The 16076-nt window shown below is 53.5% G+C and overlaps 1 protein-coding gene across 1 annotated transcript in view; it reads left to right on the top strand.

The window, feature by feature from the left end:
• The window catches only part of Pudp (pseudouridine 5'-phosphatase), a 35506-nt gene extending 21817 nt beyond the window's left edge, over positions 1–13689 (top strand). Inside the window, exon 3 of the mRNA XM_010611165.1 lies at positions 13263–13689. Coding sequence (XP_010609467.1) covers positions 13263–13642 — 380 coding nt within the window. The 3' untranslated portion in view covers positions 13643–13689. The remainder of the gene's footprint in view (positions 1–13262) is intronic.
• Positions 13690–16076: the final 2387 nt, after the last annotated feature.

Raw genomic sequence — 16076 nt, 5'->3', positions numbered from 1 at the left:
CTCTCCCCACGCGGGGTGGTGAGCCCTCCTCCCGGCTGCGGGCGGGCTTCGCGCTCTCTTAATCGTGGGCATGGAGGTTTGGAGGTCCCGGGGAGCAGCTCCTCTCCGCGGTGCTCCAGCCACTCTAGCCTGTGTGAGGGGAGAAGGCCGTAACCCCCGACCCCAGCCCGCCTGGTCCCTTGGTGTCCGCTGCGCTTCCCCTGATGGCTCCTTACGGGAGACGCTCCGGGCTGCGCGCGCTCGGGTCTCCGGTTCTGCCGCCCTCGCGTACCTTTGAGCCCCTTGAAATGACGTGCAAAGGTCCGAGACGCTGGAGCCCCTGCTCTGCCCTGCAGACCCGAGGCCAGGCTGGCGCTGGGCATAGAGCACCGTGCGGTGTGCAGCTCAGCTCTGTGCGCCGTCTCGGGGGACTTCGAAGTGGCTCGTGACTGAGGCATGCGGGGAAGCCACCGACCAGCCCCGGCCTCTCTCTGCCCACGCTGGGGTTCTGGGGTACATGGGACTGAGACCCGCAGCCCCCTGGCCGCCTGCTCCGTCTTGTGCCCAGCACACCCCATCCCGCACCTCCCGGGGCCCACCAGGGAAATTCCAAGACCAGGAACGTGGTAGTGAGGCGGAACTTGCGTCTTCCGTGATGCCTGGCTGGAAAGGGTCACTGAGCTGCGGGGCTGTGTTCACAGCACCAGCACCGCACCCCGACCTGGGCAGGTGCAGAGCTCCGGGTTTGCAAGAGCCTGGGGGATGTGGAGCATGAGCCTCCTCTCCCTCTCCCCTCCCTCTTCCCCTCTCTTCTTCCCCCTCCAAGCTCAGCCTCCTCTTCCCCTCTCCCTCCTCGCTCTTTCCTCCCTCTCCTCCTTCCCCTTTCCCCCTGCTCCCTCGCTCCCTCCCTCCCTCTCTCCAAGCCTGTGAGTCAGAGAGAGGCCCTGAGCCCCAGCTGCTGCCCCGGGGCCCGGCCGCACCTGTGCCTCCCCTCCCAGGTCAGCTTGGGCTGCGCCCACCGGCTGGGCACCCTGTCCTGAATTCCAGGGCTCCCTGTGTTTGCTGTGGCAGGACTTGAGGTCAGAAAGTCTTTCTCCCTTCCTGTGGGGCCGGAGTCTGCCGTGCAGGTGTGCACAGAGCAGAGGGAGGTGCTGCCCTCCGGAAGCATTTCCTGGAGAACTGAGCGTCAGCTCCAGGCTGTGCCCTTGTGCTGCAGAACTGGCCGTCTCGCTGTCCTACTGATGCCTTTATGGTGACAGTGACTCAGGCCCACAGGCTAGGCTTGCCCGTGAGCCAGTCAGGTCACCTTGCAGCCATGGACCCGCGGTGCTTCCTCACGGACCCAAGCCTGAAGGGTGGTACCGACCCACCGTTTCCTCCTCGTCGCTGTTGGCTTTATCGTCATTATTTCGTTTTCTGCAGGGCCTTGCTCACGCAAGGCATGCACCGGACTTCTGAGCTGCAGAGCCGCAGCCTGGCGGTATATGTGTTAGCCTAACCTGTTTTCAAAGTAACGTAGCTGTCATGGGGCTTGTCCACAGCACCCCGGTTAGCGTCTGTGTTCACTCCTGGGAGTCCTCTCGCGAAAATCAACCTTGCTCGTACTTTGTCAGCTGAGGCACAGAGGGACGCTGTGGGCATTTTCTCCCGAATAATGTGCCACGCAGGCTGAAGTAGGAAAGGAACAGCAGAACACACCCCTCTTCCCGGATGCCCCCAGACTCTGCGCTTGGCTCTGGCCAGCACACAGCCCTGGTTGAGGTGCTGGCTGAACACCACTGAGTTCTCGGGTTCTCTCTGTCCACTTCCTCCCGGAGGACAGAGGTTCAGCTTTGCCCCATGGAATTGATGACACTAAGGGGAACACCGAGTTAGGTAGGTAGAGTCACAATCACAATAGGAAGTGGTGGGAAACACGCAGTGGCACCAGGAAGTTAGGGTCTACATTACCATTTCACAAAGGGAAAGCAAGGAACAAAGCCGATACAGCGTTCGTTCGCTGGGAGTGTTATCTCTTATGGAGTCTCGTTCCTTTGTGCTAAAAAGCCCAGGACAGGCCTTCGACGTAAGTGTCCCAGAGCCTCTCCAGCTGCCCCTGCCAGACTAGCAGGGGATAGGGAGCCCAGGGTCCCACGGCAGGGTGGAGGTTGTAACCTGGGTGTGGGCCCCAAAAATGCACATCCGCGTTGTAAAATGAAGTGTACACTTGGCCTATTTGGGTTTGGCAGATACTGCAAGTGAAACAGGAAATGAGTTTGTAAAGCTTTTGTGTAACAACTTAGCTCATTTTTAGCTTTCTTTTCCGTATTGTTTTCAGGAGGAGCAAGTTTCAGGGATTTTATTGTTATCTTCCTATCATCGTGTTGCCTTTTGTTTTCTTTTGTTCTGTATTCAAGAAATGCCTGTGTTTGAGGCTTTTCTTCACATTGAAAGGAACTCAAAAAATCATGGCTATGCTAAGAAGGAAAGCGCCGATTCCCTGCACACGGAGACCTCCCTGTGGCCCTCAGTCCCCAGGATTTCCTATTATGTACTCACAGAGGTTCCAGAACCAATCCCAGAGCATATCTGTGCCCATATCTCTCTCATAAGCGCTGCTCCACCTGGACGGGAAGGTCTCTGGCTAGAAGTACTATCTTGGCGAGTGAGGATGTGCCTTTGGGAATCACCCTGTGTACTTTCCTCAGTAGCTGCTCACCACTTCCTGCGGAGAACAGGAAGTAGGAATCCAAACAGGTCTTCCTTTCACCTCCGTGTGCACCTCCGCTCCTTCCTGTGGGGAACCCTCTAAGGCGTCTCCCACAAACCTGGGTTTTTGATTAGCAGGCATCACTTTGTGTAAAGGCCGGCTTTGAAATTGCCACCCAGCCTACTCGGGGTTGAAAAACAGGGGACTCAGGTACAGTGCATTGTTGTTTCTTTGAATCCTGTGTATTTGTCAAGGACCAGGGTCCCTGGACTGTGTTCTCTTCCTACACGTCCTCAGTTTCCATTCCTGACCTGTCATCCTGTGCTGGTGAAGACAGGCTGTTCTGTCACTGTGACTGAGTAAACACAGCCGGGGGAGGGGACTCTTCTGTGTGCAGGAGGAGCGCAAATACCCCCTTCCCCCAGATGGAGCCCTGGAGGAGTCAGAGGTGCTGGGTGCAGCAGGCCTCAGAAGGAACAGAGGACGGTGAGGTGTGACTAAGCAGGACCGGTGCCACAGAGGAGAGGAGGCGGCCATGGCGGCAGTGGGATAGGCTGTCCAGACAGGAAGTGTGGGTTATGGCAGCTCTGTCCAGACAGGAAGTGTGGGTTATGGCAGCTCTGTCCACACAGGAAGTGTGGGTTATGGCAGCTCTGTCCACACAGGAAGTGTGGATATGGCCTCAGGGGAACTTGGAGCTCAGGGAAGATCTCAGCAGGTTGCACAGACGTGTCCCAGTATCCACACAGTAGAGCACATGGCTTCTCTAATATGGACAATCATTTTAAAATCCCCCAAGAGTCGGCTGCCTAGGCAGCCTGATCGTTCACTGCATGTGTGCGTGGTTTTTCGGAAATTAGTCCTTTGGTGATACAAAAAGAACAGTGGCGTTTTTAAAAATGCAAGCTTTGCACCCTGTGTGTTGCTATGACAGAATTTTTATTTAAGGTGATCAGGATTTCTCATCTTCATTCGGCTTAAAGAACAGCAATTCTCAGGCATTGTGGGGCCTCGGGATTCCTTTATTGTCTTAAACTACTTCAGACTTAGGAGCTCTTCATGTGCTTTAGGTATCTTGCTGTTCGCAGGGATGCTCCTAGAAACCTTAACGTTTAAGTAAAATAAATCAAACACTCAAGCTTAAATATTGCCCGGTTTATCTTATGTGAAGAACACAAAATACAGACAAAGTGCAAAATAAAAGACAGAGACTGGGAAGCAGGGTGGTGGATCTTTCTCAGACGAGAAGGGGACCAGGAGATGGAAGGAGGGGATGAAGAAAGCAATGAAGCCGTGTCCATCCATGCCCCCACCTCCCACAAGGACTGTACTCACTGCGCACTGCAAACAAGGACTCTTCCAATCGTCATTTAACAGGAAGCACGCTGCACCAGTTTCCCGGTCAAGGAAGTACCGCGTTTTTAGAGCCGCTCCATTTCCAAATTACCTTCCACAGTTCCGCGAGCATTTTGTGCCTGCCTCAGTGGAAGGCTGCTCTGTTCTCACGCTCTGTACTCACTTCTTTGGACAGCTTGTTTCGTTCGAGCTGTTTGATGGAAACGGCACTGGGTGATGACCGATTTGGGAACAGCTTCCCTTAGACGTTTCCGGTAATTTCCTTTACACCGCACTGAAAGTCGAGTGCAGACGGAAGCTCCATCCCGGACGCCGTCCTGTGTCTCGTCAGGTCCATCACGGTTCCTTAACCTGGGCCCACCTGACTGTGCTCTTGCCCGCCGTCATCGTCGCCTGTGACCTGTGAAACACGGGCTGACTGCAGAACGAGGCCCCCAGCGTCGGCGCGGCTCCCTGGGCTGGCGTCACAACTCACACGAGTTCCATCGCCTCCGGTCTTCACAGAGCGCTCCATCCTGGCTCTTTGCCAAGGTCAAGCTGTAGACGCCGGTCTTCCAAAAGTTGAGTTTTCAATAGAGAACTCGCATTTGGGGGGAAGAGGGCAACAGATGCTCTCCGTGCAGCTTTGGGAGTGCCCAGCTGACCCAGTGTTCACGAAAAGTTCTACCAAGCACCCGATCTTCGAACCTGAGGAAGAGCCCCGATGAGGCGAGTCCTGTCCGTGTGAGCGGGTGACGAGGCTGTGTCACCTCCCCGCACTGTGCACGCACCTCACCCTCATCCTCACCCGTGGTTTGCTGACGAAAGCCTGCGGGCTGATGACGAAGGGCAAGGGGTGGGTGCAGAGATAAAGGAGAAGAACGGTCTTTTATGACCACCTGCAGCAGGTTATTCCCAAAGCAGCGTCTCTGCAGCGCGCGAGGCAGAGGCAGAGGCAGGGGCTTTGGTCGAGTACGCATACACACACACACACACACACACACACACACACACACACGCTCTTGCTCCGACCAACGGGGAGCACCTCTGGGGGCCAGAGACTAGTACCTTCATAGGATGAACAGAGTTTAGGTCTTCAGAGGGCGGTCAGGCCGAGTTTGGAGACGTGGGATAGTTCGTCATTGTGGAGCCCCTTCCCTGGAACAAAAACCACGTTGAAAGCAAGCAAACGGTCATCTGAAGGGGCAGCAGCTTGTTACCTGTGAGCACAGGCGATGCGTTCCCTAAACATACCTGTCTGGAGACGCAGCTGTAGCTCGAGTTTCCGTACAGCTGTTAGCGTGCCCTGCTTCGGCCACGCCATGCTGGCCCCCCTGGAGCTGGCCCTGGTCTTAAAATGGCTTTTATTCTTCCGTGTTTGCAGTGAAAAAAAGGGTTACATACACTGTGGAAGGCTGGCTGGGAGGTGCATACAGCACAGCTGAGGTCTCCTTATTTCCGATTCCCTTCCCCTTCCTCCCTCTATTGCCGCCCTTGCCCTTTGAGAAGAAAGGACCTTCCTACTTCCTGTTATCCTTCATTTTGCTCTCTGTTGGCACCGTCATGTTTGGACGTTACACCCGCAAAACTCTGAGCTGTATAGTCTCTTTCTGTACAGGTTGTCCAGCCTGGTGTATTTTGTCATAGCGGCAGAAACCAGTCTAGGACACTCCTCCTCCAGATTTCCCATATTCACCTCTGTACTACAGGCAGGGATGTTTCCTGTGCGTTCTTGATGAATCTCAGGCAGATACAAACAAGAACAGGTGGACGTCAGTGCTTAGCAGTTCATTCACATGCTGGCCGCCAGTGGAGATACTTAGAGCAGTCCTGGGGATTTAAGGTCTAGTCCTGGTGCCATGATCGGCTCAAGTAATAGGAAAGCGCTCCGTGCTTGTTTTCTTCCGTCTGTAGAGAGGGTCACTACTATCATAACAGTAGCCGGAAGAGAGGGAGCACTGCCCAGTCACCAAGCACTGAATATCACTTACTTGTTCCTTCATAGATTGAGAGGTCGGCGTGAAGTTCTATATAAACACTGGCGTCTGGAATACTGTTATTTATCCTGGATTCATTTATTTGTTCTCCACACGCTGAAATATATTTGTCCTACCATGCAGTGAAAAGGTCTCCGACTAAATCATAATTCGCAAGCTTTGTGTATTGACTTCCAGAGGCTGCAGTTTGCCTCTGGTCTTCCACGCGGCTGGGGCGGGGAATTCTTCTCCCCAGCGAAAATGCTCCCCTTTCAAATCGCCCCGGACTTCCTCCCAAGTGGAGCTGTTTCATCTCCTGCTCGGCGGGAGCCTTCCCTATTTCCTCCTTTTCTCAAAAGTGCCTTTTAGGTGACTTTCCCAAAACGGCTGAACAAAGTAGAGTCTAATAACCCACGTCTGAGGGGGCCCTTCAGAGGAGAGAATAATGAACAGGCTTGCTGAGAAGCACGGGACCAGACTGATACTGTGTCAGTGGTCCCTAGTGATTTCCAAGGGGGCCTTTGCCACCTCGGGGACCCTTTTAAAGGTGTCCCGAACAAAACGGGTCCTCTCAGCTGGCCCACTTTAGCTTGGAGGAACCAGGTATCTCCATTTTTGCTCGGGAGCCCCTGTTCCTAGACGTCTGGTCACCCCAGTCCGGTGCCATACCGGGCAACAGCTTGTCCAAGATGTCTGCGAGAGCAGCCAGTGTTTGAGCTGCTGGAATGTCATTCAGTTTCTCTGCATCGTCCTCCTAATCCTGAGTCTCAGGCCCCAACAAGTGCCATGAACTGCTTGAAATGGAATCCCTTAGTATCTTCTAAAACAAAACGGATACACTAGGAAGCTGGATTTGAATTCTGTACAAATAAAGCAGATTGACCACAGGCTCGGGAGTACGTGGCTGAAATATTTCCATCAGGCATCAGAAAGTGAATCGGTATGGCTTATTGACACTTGAACAGGAGTATATGCCTTGCCTTATTCGCTGCAGGGCTCTTAGTGCTGCCAGAGGGGGTGTTTGTTTTTTACAGTGTCTAAAGCTAGGTATATTTACAAAGCATTAAAGATGAATACCAATGCCTTCTATTAGACTGGCTGCCTAGATTCTCTGTGTACTGCTGCTGTAAGAAATGCCTGCACCCTTATTGTGTTAAAGCACAGACGTAGCCCGGGGTTGCCCGGTTCAGTCTCTTGGGCGCGGTAATAAGACCATTTTTATGTCCCCCGTCCGAGGTCATGGACTAAATATCTATGTCCTCCAAGAATCCGTATGTGGACGCCTCACCCCCAAAGTGGCAGTGCCAGGAGATAAGAAGACCTTTGGGAGGTGATGGGGCCAGGAGGGGGGTCATAGATGGGGTCGTGCCCTCATCACAGAGACCCCAGAGAGCTCCTGCCCCTGCCTGCTTGTGAGGACACAGCAAGGAGGCACCATCCATGACCCAGGAAGCAGCCTCACCAGACACGGGCTCTCCCTCGACTCCAGTGTTGTCTTCCCCTCGGCACTTCCTCCCTCGGGCTCCCCTGTAACGAAGCCACTCTTCTCTCCCGGAGACGGAGACCAGATGGATCGCAGCCTTCAGCTTGGTGCAGGGGGACTTGGCTTCTCCAGACCCAGGTTCTGTTCCGAAGCTGTGTGCGTACCCCAGACGTTGAGACCCAGAGCATCTCTCAGCTCCCTGGGCCGCTCTGCCCTCCCCACTGGAGACGAGGCCTCCTTGGTCCTTCGGCTCTCTGGCCACACAGGACACCACCACCCACCGCCTCATCTGCTCCGTGAACGTTTGTCAGACAGTGGGAGAAGTTAAGAGGGGTCGCTTCCTGGTGACAGCACTCCGCCAGAAATGGTCCTTGAAGTCGTGCGATTGTCTGTAAAAACAAGCACTGCTAGGGCCAGGGATTTAGCTCAGTGGTACTGCGTGCCTCGCAAGCGCAAGGTCCCAAGTTCGATCCTGGGTACCAAACAAAAGATAACATACAAAAAAAGCCCAAGCGCTACTCTGCATGGTGCTAACACACACTGACTGACATCCGGCTGCACACATCCACCGGCGTGCAGAGCAGAGAACTGAGGTGTGGGGATTTTGGGAGGCAGCAGGCCCGCCTCCTGCTGCAGGTGAGGGTCCCAGCACCATGCTGGACAGGTCCTCTTGGGGCCTGGACTTCCTGGAGGGAGCGGGGCTGCTTCCGCCCACGTTCGGGGAGTGCCGGACTTGCCCTTGCCTACCTTACAGGAAGGCTCTTTCCCAGAGGCCATGGTACACAGGCTCAGTTCACCTGCCTTCCTCTGTGTGAGCCTGAATGCAGCTAAGGTCACGGTGACCCTTCAAGCCTGGGAGGACAGGCTGGCTGCTTCCCCTCCCTTCCGGGAGCACGGCTGAAGGCACAGCACGGCCAGGGTGAAAGTCGGTTCCCATTGACTTGCAGGCTGGCAGTCTGTGTGCCTGACAGGAACTGTGCTGGGAGGTGTCCTTGTGTGAATAGAACAGCTTCCTTCCCCTTGCCTTTATGGTAAGTCCAAGCTTGTATTTTGACTTGTCGCTTTCAGTGGTTGTCGGAGCGTCTTGAGTTCTCACTGTGTGACTTCAGTTCCTGTGATTAGCAGGCAGTCTTTCTGGGCAACCTAATGGGATCTGTTCTTGGTACCAGAGACATACCAGCCCTGCTGTGACAGTTCTTAATGTGCCCAGGATTTTAGGGAGCAGCACGCACTCTTGTCATAGAAGGGGTATACTAGACAGAACCATATTTGGTCTCTAGAATCGAGACACGTAGCCTGATGAAGACATCAGAACCTTTCTGGACATTTCTGATAGGTGCTTCAAAACACAGTGGTTGTTCTGTGTTAGTAATCTCATGCTTCTGAGGGGGGAACAAAAGGAAAAGTACGCGGCATTCAGTTGCTGTGGAATGACTGGTAATCCTCTCCTGCCTGTGGGCTGTGTGGCCCGATCCCAGTCCTGGATGCATCTCCTTGTGGACTGTGGGCTGTTTTCTGCTGTGTGTATGGTCCTGTCTTCATTCGGTGTGGAAACAATGCCCAGGCTCAGAGCCCAGCATCTCTGCTTGCTCCGTGGGGACTGCCCAGTCTGTGCTGCCCCCCGATCTGCTGAGCTTCTCTGCCACCGTTTGATCACTGCCATGCCCAGCAGACTGTCCAGTTGAGACACCAACTATAGCTGACAGGAAGTGCCAGATCGCCACTCATCCAGTGAGAATCATCTTCCGTTGGCTGCACAATGAACCGGCTGTGGGAGCTCAGGGCAGTTGGATGCCGTGAATGCAGTATAGGTGATCAGAGTACGTGCTCTTTGGTTTGGGTCGCCAGTGACCCAAGCCTGTGTCTGCATTGGAACCACGGTCACTTGCATAGAGTTTGCAACTTGCACAGCTCACACGGGGAACCAGAGTCTAGCTGCCTGTCCTGTCAGGTTTTTTTACGCATGTGAACAACAGAACATTGTTTCATATGTATGGTGGTTTAGACCTATTATGTACCCCAGAAGTCTCACATGCCTGGAGTTGGGGCTTTCGAACAGTGATCCAACCAGGTGGGCTGTACTCAGCAATGGATTCATGCATGGAAGAGTTCCTGGCTGAATGTGCTGTAGGAGGTGGGGCTTGGCTGGAGGTGCCATATGTGAGCAGCTGTCCCCCTGCCACCGTGCTCTTCTTCTGCCTTGGGATCAGCTGGCCAAGGGCCGAAATCTCTGCCAACTGAGCCAGACTAGGCCTCTCTTCTTCGAAGCCAGGATGTTGGGTATTTTGTCCCAGCGACCGGAAGTGATTAGTGCAGTAGGAATTACACAGGTCTCCCTGTGGTCGTGATAAAGATCCACCTACCCCGACATCTCGGTGTCCTTTATGCTATCACTTCACTTTGCCTTCCGTGTCCATCTTTTCCATTCCCCACGATACAGCTCAAATATCCCTTACCTGAAATGCTTGGGACGAGCAGTATTAGGGTTTCTTTAAATATTTTTAAATATTTGCATACACATAATGAGTTGTCTCGGTGATGGGGCCCGAGTCTGAACACACAATTCTTTTATGTTTCACACACACCTCGTTCACAGACCCTGCAGGAGATTACAGAGTACTTTCAGTAATTTTGTGCCCAAAACCGTTCCATGGAGTAGTTTTCTGCCTGGGGCATCACGTCGGACCTCTGAAAACCTTTCAGACCAGCCGCACTCAACCTGTGGCTCATGTACCTGTGCCCTGTTTGGATTCTTCTGCTGAGGTGAGGAAGGGACAGATTCTGAGTTGGAAGCAGAACCCCACCGAATGCGTAAGTCCCAGCAAGAGTGAACTCAGCCCCAGAGGTAGAGTCGGTGACTCCCTTTCTCCTGTCTCCCTGCTCCCTCATCCCTACCTGTCTACTTCCTGTGACTCCAGCCGGAGCAGTGGCAAGGAGCTGGCTGCTAGTGAAAAGTGTGCGGGTGTTCTTCCCTGGGAGTCCTGAGCCCAGCGCGTACTGTGGGTGCACATGGTGTGTCGAACACACACACACCTCCCTTGTCCAGCGGCCTGAGCTCGGAGTTCCGCTGTGCACGCCCTCCACCCACTGTGCTCCCTGTGCAGGGTGCAGTTGGACGGGAAGCTGCTTTGCCAGCCTGCACCCTGCAGCCCCCTCAGGATGAGCTGGATCTGTGAGTAGCCTGCCCGGAGCTTCCACAGCCCCACAGGACGTGACAAGTGTTTCACAAGGCTGCTTGACATTTAAGGGCCTGTGGTGGTCCCAGATGAGGACAGTCGGGCATTTAGAAAGCAATCAGCGTAACTTTAAGAAGGCTGGGACAGAAATGTCTGGAGCTGGTGGTACTGCATGGATCCATTAACTAAGAAAGCCAACCTGGTGGGCTAAGTGGAGTCATCTCCTTCTGCTCAGAGAAAAAGCAAGACCTGGGTTGCTAGAGGGACTGCGGACTTCTCGAGTCCTCAGGAGGAAGGGCAGCTGAGCTGGTTGCTGGGCCGCGCCTGTAATCGCAGCACTCCGGGAGGCTGAGGCGGGAGGATTGCAAGTTCAGCTCAGCCTGGCAAACTTAGCAACTTAGGGCGACCCTGTCTCAATAAATATAAGAGCAGGCTGGAAATGTAGCTCAGTACAGAGGCCCTGGTTCCATCTCTATTGTTGCCAAAATAAAATTTTTCAAAAAGAGGAAGAAAGACATAGAGCCAGTCCTGTCCTGCCCAGCACCTTTCCCATTTGGCACGAAACAGCCATGGGGTCTGTGCCCCATCAGTCCTGAGTGCCTGGGGTGGGTTAGGGGTGCAGACGAGCTCACCAGGTGTAGGAGGTGAGCCTCTTGGTGACACCCAGATTCTCTTATGTAAGTCAGCATCCAGTCAGCCCCAGGGCTAAATCGGCACAGGAAGCACCCTGGCCCGGGGGTGAGGGGAAGAGAAGGAAGAGAGGGCGGAGGGGAAAATTGGAAAAAGGTCAGTGTCTGCGCCGCAGCCCTGGCTCGGGCTGTTAGCAATTAAGACAGCAGGTGTGTGTGAGAGAGAGAAGGAGAGAACGTCCCTGGGCCCGTTCCAGGGCACCCGCACACTGGGCTGCCACCGTACCTGGCAGTGATGTTTGTGTTAGAAGGCAAAGTGGAAAAGGGCTCACGAGAGAGCCGAGGGGACAGTGGGAAGCCCCGCCCGGACAGCTCCTGAGTCTCGGCCGGCCCCAGGAGCAGGACAGCCAGCGCGTGGCCAGTCACAGCATGGAGGGTCCTTCTGAGTCCTCACCCGCTTCCACTGACGTGCGCGCTGCTCCGGGAACACCGGGGAAGCCTGCCGGGTGTAGATGTTAGGAGGGCCGCCGGCTCGGACCGGGCTCCTCTCTGCCCTCGAGATCGTTGTCATCGGCAGGTCTGGGGGACCCCCACGTGACCCTGACATGGGACAAGCGGAGGCTGCAGAGCAGGCACGGGGAGCAGCCCTACAGTGTGCGAGCGCAGAGCCCGCGGCAGCAGGCTGAGTTCCCCGTGTCAAAGGGCCTTCACGGCCTGCCTAGAGGGCGCTCGCTCGCGCCTTCCCCGACCCTTGGGCTCGTGAGTCCCGTCTCGTTTCATTTGAACAGAACCACACCAGCACACAGGGTCTCACTTCTTCGGTACGACACCAAACCATTTTATTTTCTGACTACAGCGCGTACAGTGTGAACAGCTCTGAAGTGTTTTCCCATTTCACAAGCACGAGCATTTTGTTTTACAATTTCCTCTCACACTCTGAATGTTCAGTTATTGATGGAACAGACTGTTGTGATCCAAATGAAATAAAGTTTTAAACCAAAAATACCGACTTGATGCACAACTGTGCTGTGTTGCGATTATGTTTGGGCAGGGACAGGAGTTAACTCTCCACTAGAGAAACCATGGTGGGAAGAGCGGATCAGAACCAGCACGAGGTTCTCCCCACAGTGGGTCGACCAGAAAGCCTACACTGTCCTGTTTCGGTAATCCCAAAGCCCATGGTGACCACAACCATAAATATTCCGTGTTAGACAGAGTTCCATCACTGCGACAAAATGCTGTATCTGAGAAGGTCAGCGTAAAGGAGGAGAGCTGCGTTTAGGCTCATGTTTTCCAGAGTTTTAGTCCATGGTCGGCTGGCTCCATTGCTTGCGGGCTGGTGTTACATCAGACGTCACGGTGGAAAGGCAGCCGGGAAGCAGGGCCAGGGGTGGCGTCAGACCCTGGGGACCACCCACTGCCTTCATCTAGGTTCCACTCCCCGTTTCCTTCACTCTCCTCTAGTCCGTTCATCTATGAGCTCATCCATAGATTCTTCCACTGATGAGGTCAGAGCCTTCATGATCCAGTAATCATCTGTAGTGATGGTTTTTCTCTAGTTGTCCCCTCAAAGCCTCACTTGCTCCTAGCTGGGGCTTCTGGAGGTGCTGTGGCCCTGGGGCTGCCCTGGAAGAGTCTCTGCTTCCTTCCCCCTTCATCTCTCTGTCTGTTTCCTGCCTCCTTGCCGTGCCGTGAGCTATTTCTCTTCTGCCAGGCCTTGGAGCCACCTGGCTATGGGCTGAAACCTGCAGACTGTGAGTCAAAATAAACCTTTCCTTTCCTCCCTTAATTTGCAATGTCCAGTGTTATATCTCAGGGTGAGAAAGTAACCAAGACATCTTCCAAGAGTTCCACCTCTGAACACTGCAGCATGGAGGATGGACCGTCAAACTGCTCACTATTTCGGGGGCATTCGAGATCCAAACCATAGCAGACCCTTCCTCTAGGAGGCTGGTTGCGCACAAGGCCATCTCGACTTTGTTTTTCTTCCCGCAGTGCCTCGTCTTCGAAGATGCCCCCAATGGGGTGGAGGCCGCCCTGACAGCCGGGATGCAGGTGGTCATGGTTCCCGACGAAAACCTGAGCCGAGACTTGACGACCAAGGCCACCGTCGTGCTGAGTTCCCTGCAGGATCTGCAGCCCGAGCTGTTTGGCCTGCCCGCCTACGAGTGAGGGCCAGGCCCCTGTGTGCTGCTCTGGCCGCATCCGTGACCCACACTGCTGAGGGAGCGCAGCGGGTGCAGCGGAATGTGCCCAGCGTGACGGGCGTGTGGGAGCTGTGTGAGTGGGTGCCAGGCTGTACACGTACGGATATACTTCTTTCTCCGAGACGGTGTGACTCTACACTTACCTTCGTTTCTGTTTCACCTCAGTGATCCTGTATGTCAGGACCTGGACATGTATATAGTACACTGTGCTGTCTTCAGCCTGGACCGCAGCTTGCAGCCGAGAAGGTGACCTCTTGACTTGGTAACCTGAGTGTGGAAAACCTTGACACGGATGAACCTAAAGAAGCATTTCTCCAAACTCGCCAGCCTTAGAATAATTTCTGTGCCCCCAAGGTATCTCTTGGACCTTTCCTCAGTGGCTCCCCTTGAGCTGCGTACCGTCAGTTGTACTCTGAACACGTATGCGGCCTATGTCTCGCATGTACGTCCCCATCCACGTTGGACAGTGTCTTCTACCTCCGCAGACGTCATCTGTCTCGTTTAACAATGCTGACTTTTCTCCCCACCTTTTTTTTTTCAAATCGCCACCTGAACAGAGAGCCACAATCTCCTTTTGGCGCAGTCAACCATCACATCCTTACGATCAGCTCCTCCTGTAGATTTAGTCTGCCTTGGCGATCTGGCTGACATTTGTCAGTAATTACAGAAGTCTTTAAAGGGGTGAACAAGGAAAACTACTTCGTTGTGCCTTTCGGAACCATCCCGGGTGACGCTGCCACGTATGGTTGTTTTCTCCAGCTCTGGAAGTTGTAGCAGAAGTGGAGGCATCCACGTTCATCTGGTGGAGTGAGTCTGAGCTCACCTGTCCGTCATTGTGCCCCAGGCTGCTGCGTTCACTTCAGCATTCCCGATCGCCCGTGTTCCTGTCCGTTCTTTGACTTCCCCTCCGAAACGTCTGTAACGTCTTCACGGTTCTCTCACAAGTTAATTTAGTTGGATAGTCTTTTGCACACATCCGTGTAATGTTTCTGTAGAAGTCATGATTTTACCTTTTTAAAAAACTCCCCCTAAGTAAGGCAAAACGTACTTGTGTCCAGTTGGCGTTCTCTCTCTACCGCAGCAGTTCGCACAGTGTAGGACGGTATTTGTGTACCGTAAGTGAGCCATAGAGTCCTTGGGTACAACATCAAGACTGACTGCAGCGGGCACTTGTTTGCATTGGTAACTCTTCCTTCCAGACTATTTGTATTTGGACACTGTCTTGTAATCATTAACCATTTTGCACGAATAAGATGAAAAGGCTTGATGCGTATTTCAGTACATAATACGTCTACATCTGGGTACGTTTTCCTGTATGGTCAATTTTATCTCTAGTTTGTTGTTTCAACCAAAGCTACAGCCACATCCTTTTATTTTTGTACGGAGGGAAAATCCTGATGATTGGCCAATGCTCTATTCTTTGCACATCTGCCTCCTTGTTTCTGTACACTCTTATTTTATTCTATGGAGTAATGCCTGGGTTTCATACTGTTAGGAAATGGAAGACTGACACCAAAATGACTCATGCCTAGGTCGCCCAAAGAGTAATTGCCGTGCTTTCTTCACTCACTTCCAGTGTGCTCCTTTACGGACGCACGGATGAGCAGTTCGGCAGGCTGTGCTCTTCGCCCCAATTAAGTGTAACACGCTCAGCCCTCGTAAGAACTCATGACTATGTTTTAGAGCTTTCATCCACTGGGTTAGCCCTCCGTTGGAGGTGGGGGATTTCTGTGAAAGAAACAGATGTGGACATCTGTCACGCAGGGAAGACTGCTCGCTGAGAAATGGGAACAGCTAGGTACCCAGGTTCTTGCCTCATGAATGCAAATGGGACTTTGATGCTGAAGGTGGCTTGTTTTGAATCATGTCTCAGATTCCAAAGCAAATGTGCATCGTAACAGCTTCTCTGTGGATTCGCCTGTCTGTAAGAACTGCTGCTGAGCACTGTCCTGTGCTGAGCTCGGCCCTCGGCTTCTCCACCCAGTGCATCTAAACCTACCCGGGCTTCTGTGGTGGTTCTGGGGCCTGACTCTCTCTCCGCTGATCCAGAGCTGTGATCTCTGTAAAGAGAAGAGCAGGTGTCCTGGAGGGAGCGGGGTTGAAAGCATAGTCCCTGCCGTCTGCTCTTCCCATTGTCTGTTTCCCAAGTCAACCACACTCCAAAAATATTAGACCATCCCAGCAATAAAAGAATTCCTTACTGTTAATTACCCTTACAGTGCTTTGTTAGAATTGTTTTACACTGTAATATCAGCTATTGTGAAGGAATGCCCCGCTCTGTCTAATGTATAAGCCAAGCTTTATCGTAGGTATGTATAGAGGAAAAACATGGCACGCAGACATTCTGCACAGCATTCAGTACTGTCCACACTTGCGGGCATCTGCTGGGTCTCGGAAAGCATCTCCTGTGGGAAAGGCTACTTTCGTTTGAGTCTGCGATATCCCCCAAAGCAGAGTGGAAGGCTTGGTCCCCAGCCCGTGGCACTTTTGGAAGGTGGTAGAGCCTCAGAGAGGGGGTCCTAGTAGGAGAAAGTTACATACTGGGGGGTGTGGCCTCGGTGGAGCCATGGGGGCCTCAGCTGCCCCTCCTCCCTTTACTTCC

Source organism: Fukomys damarensis, unplaced genomic scaffold (assembly GCF_012274545.1).
Source record: "Fukomys damarensis isolate Sample0158 unplaced genomic scaffold, DMR_v1.0_HiC HiC_scaffold_39, whole genome shotgun sequence".
In the NCBI taxonomy this organism is placed as follows: Eukaryota; Metazoa; Chordata; class Mammalia; order Rodentia; family Bathyergidae; genus Fukomys; species Fukomys damarensis.
The sequence above is the reverse complement of the archived record's forward strand: the minus strand, read 5'-3'. Positions and strand labels throughout refer to the sequence as shown.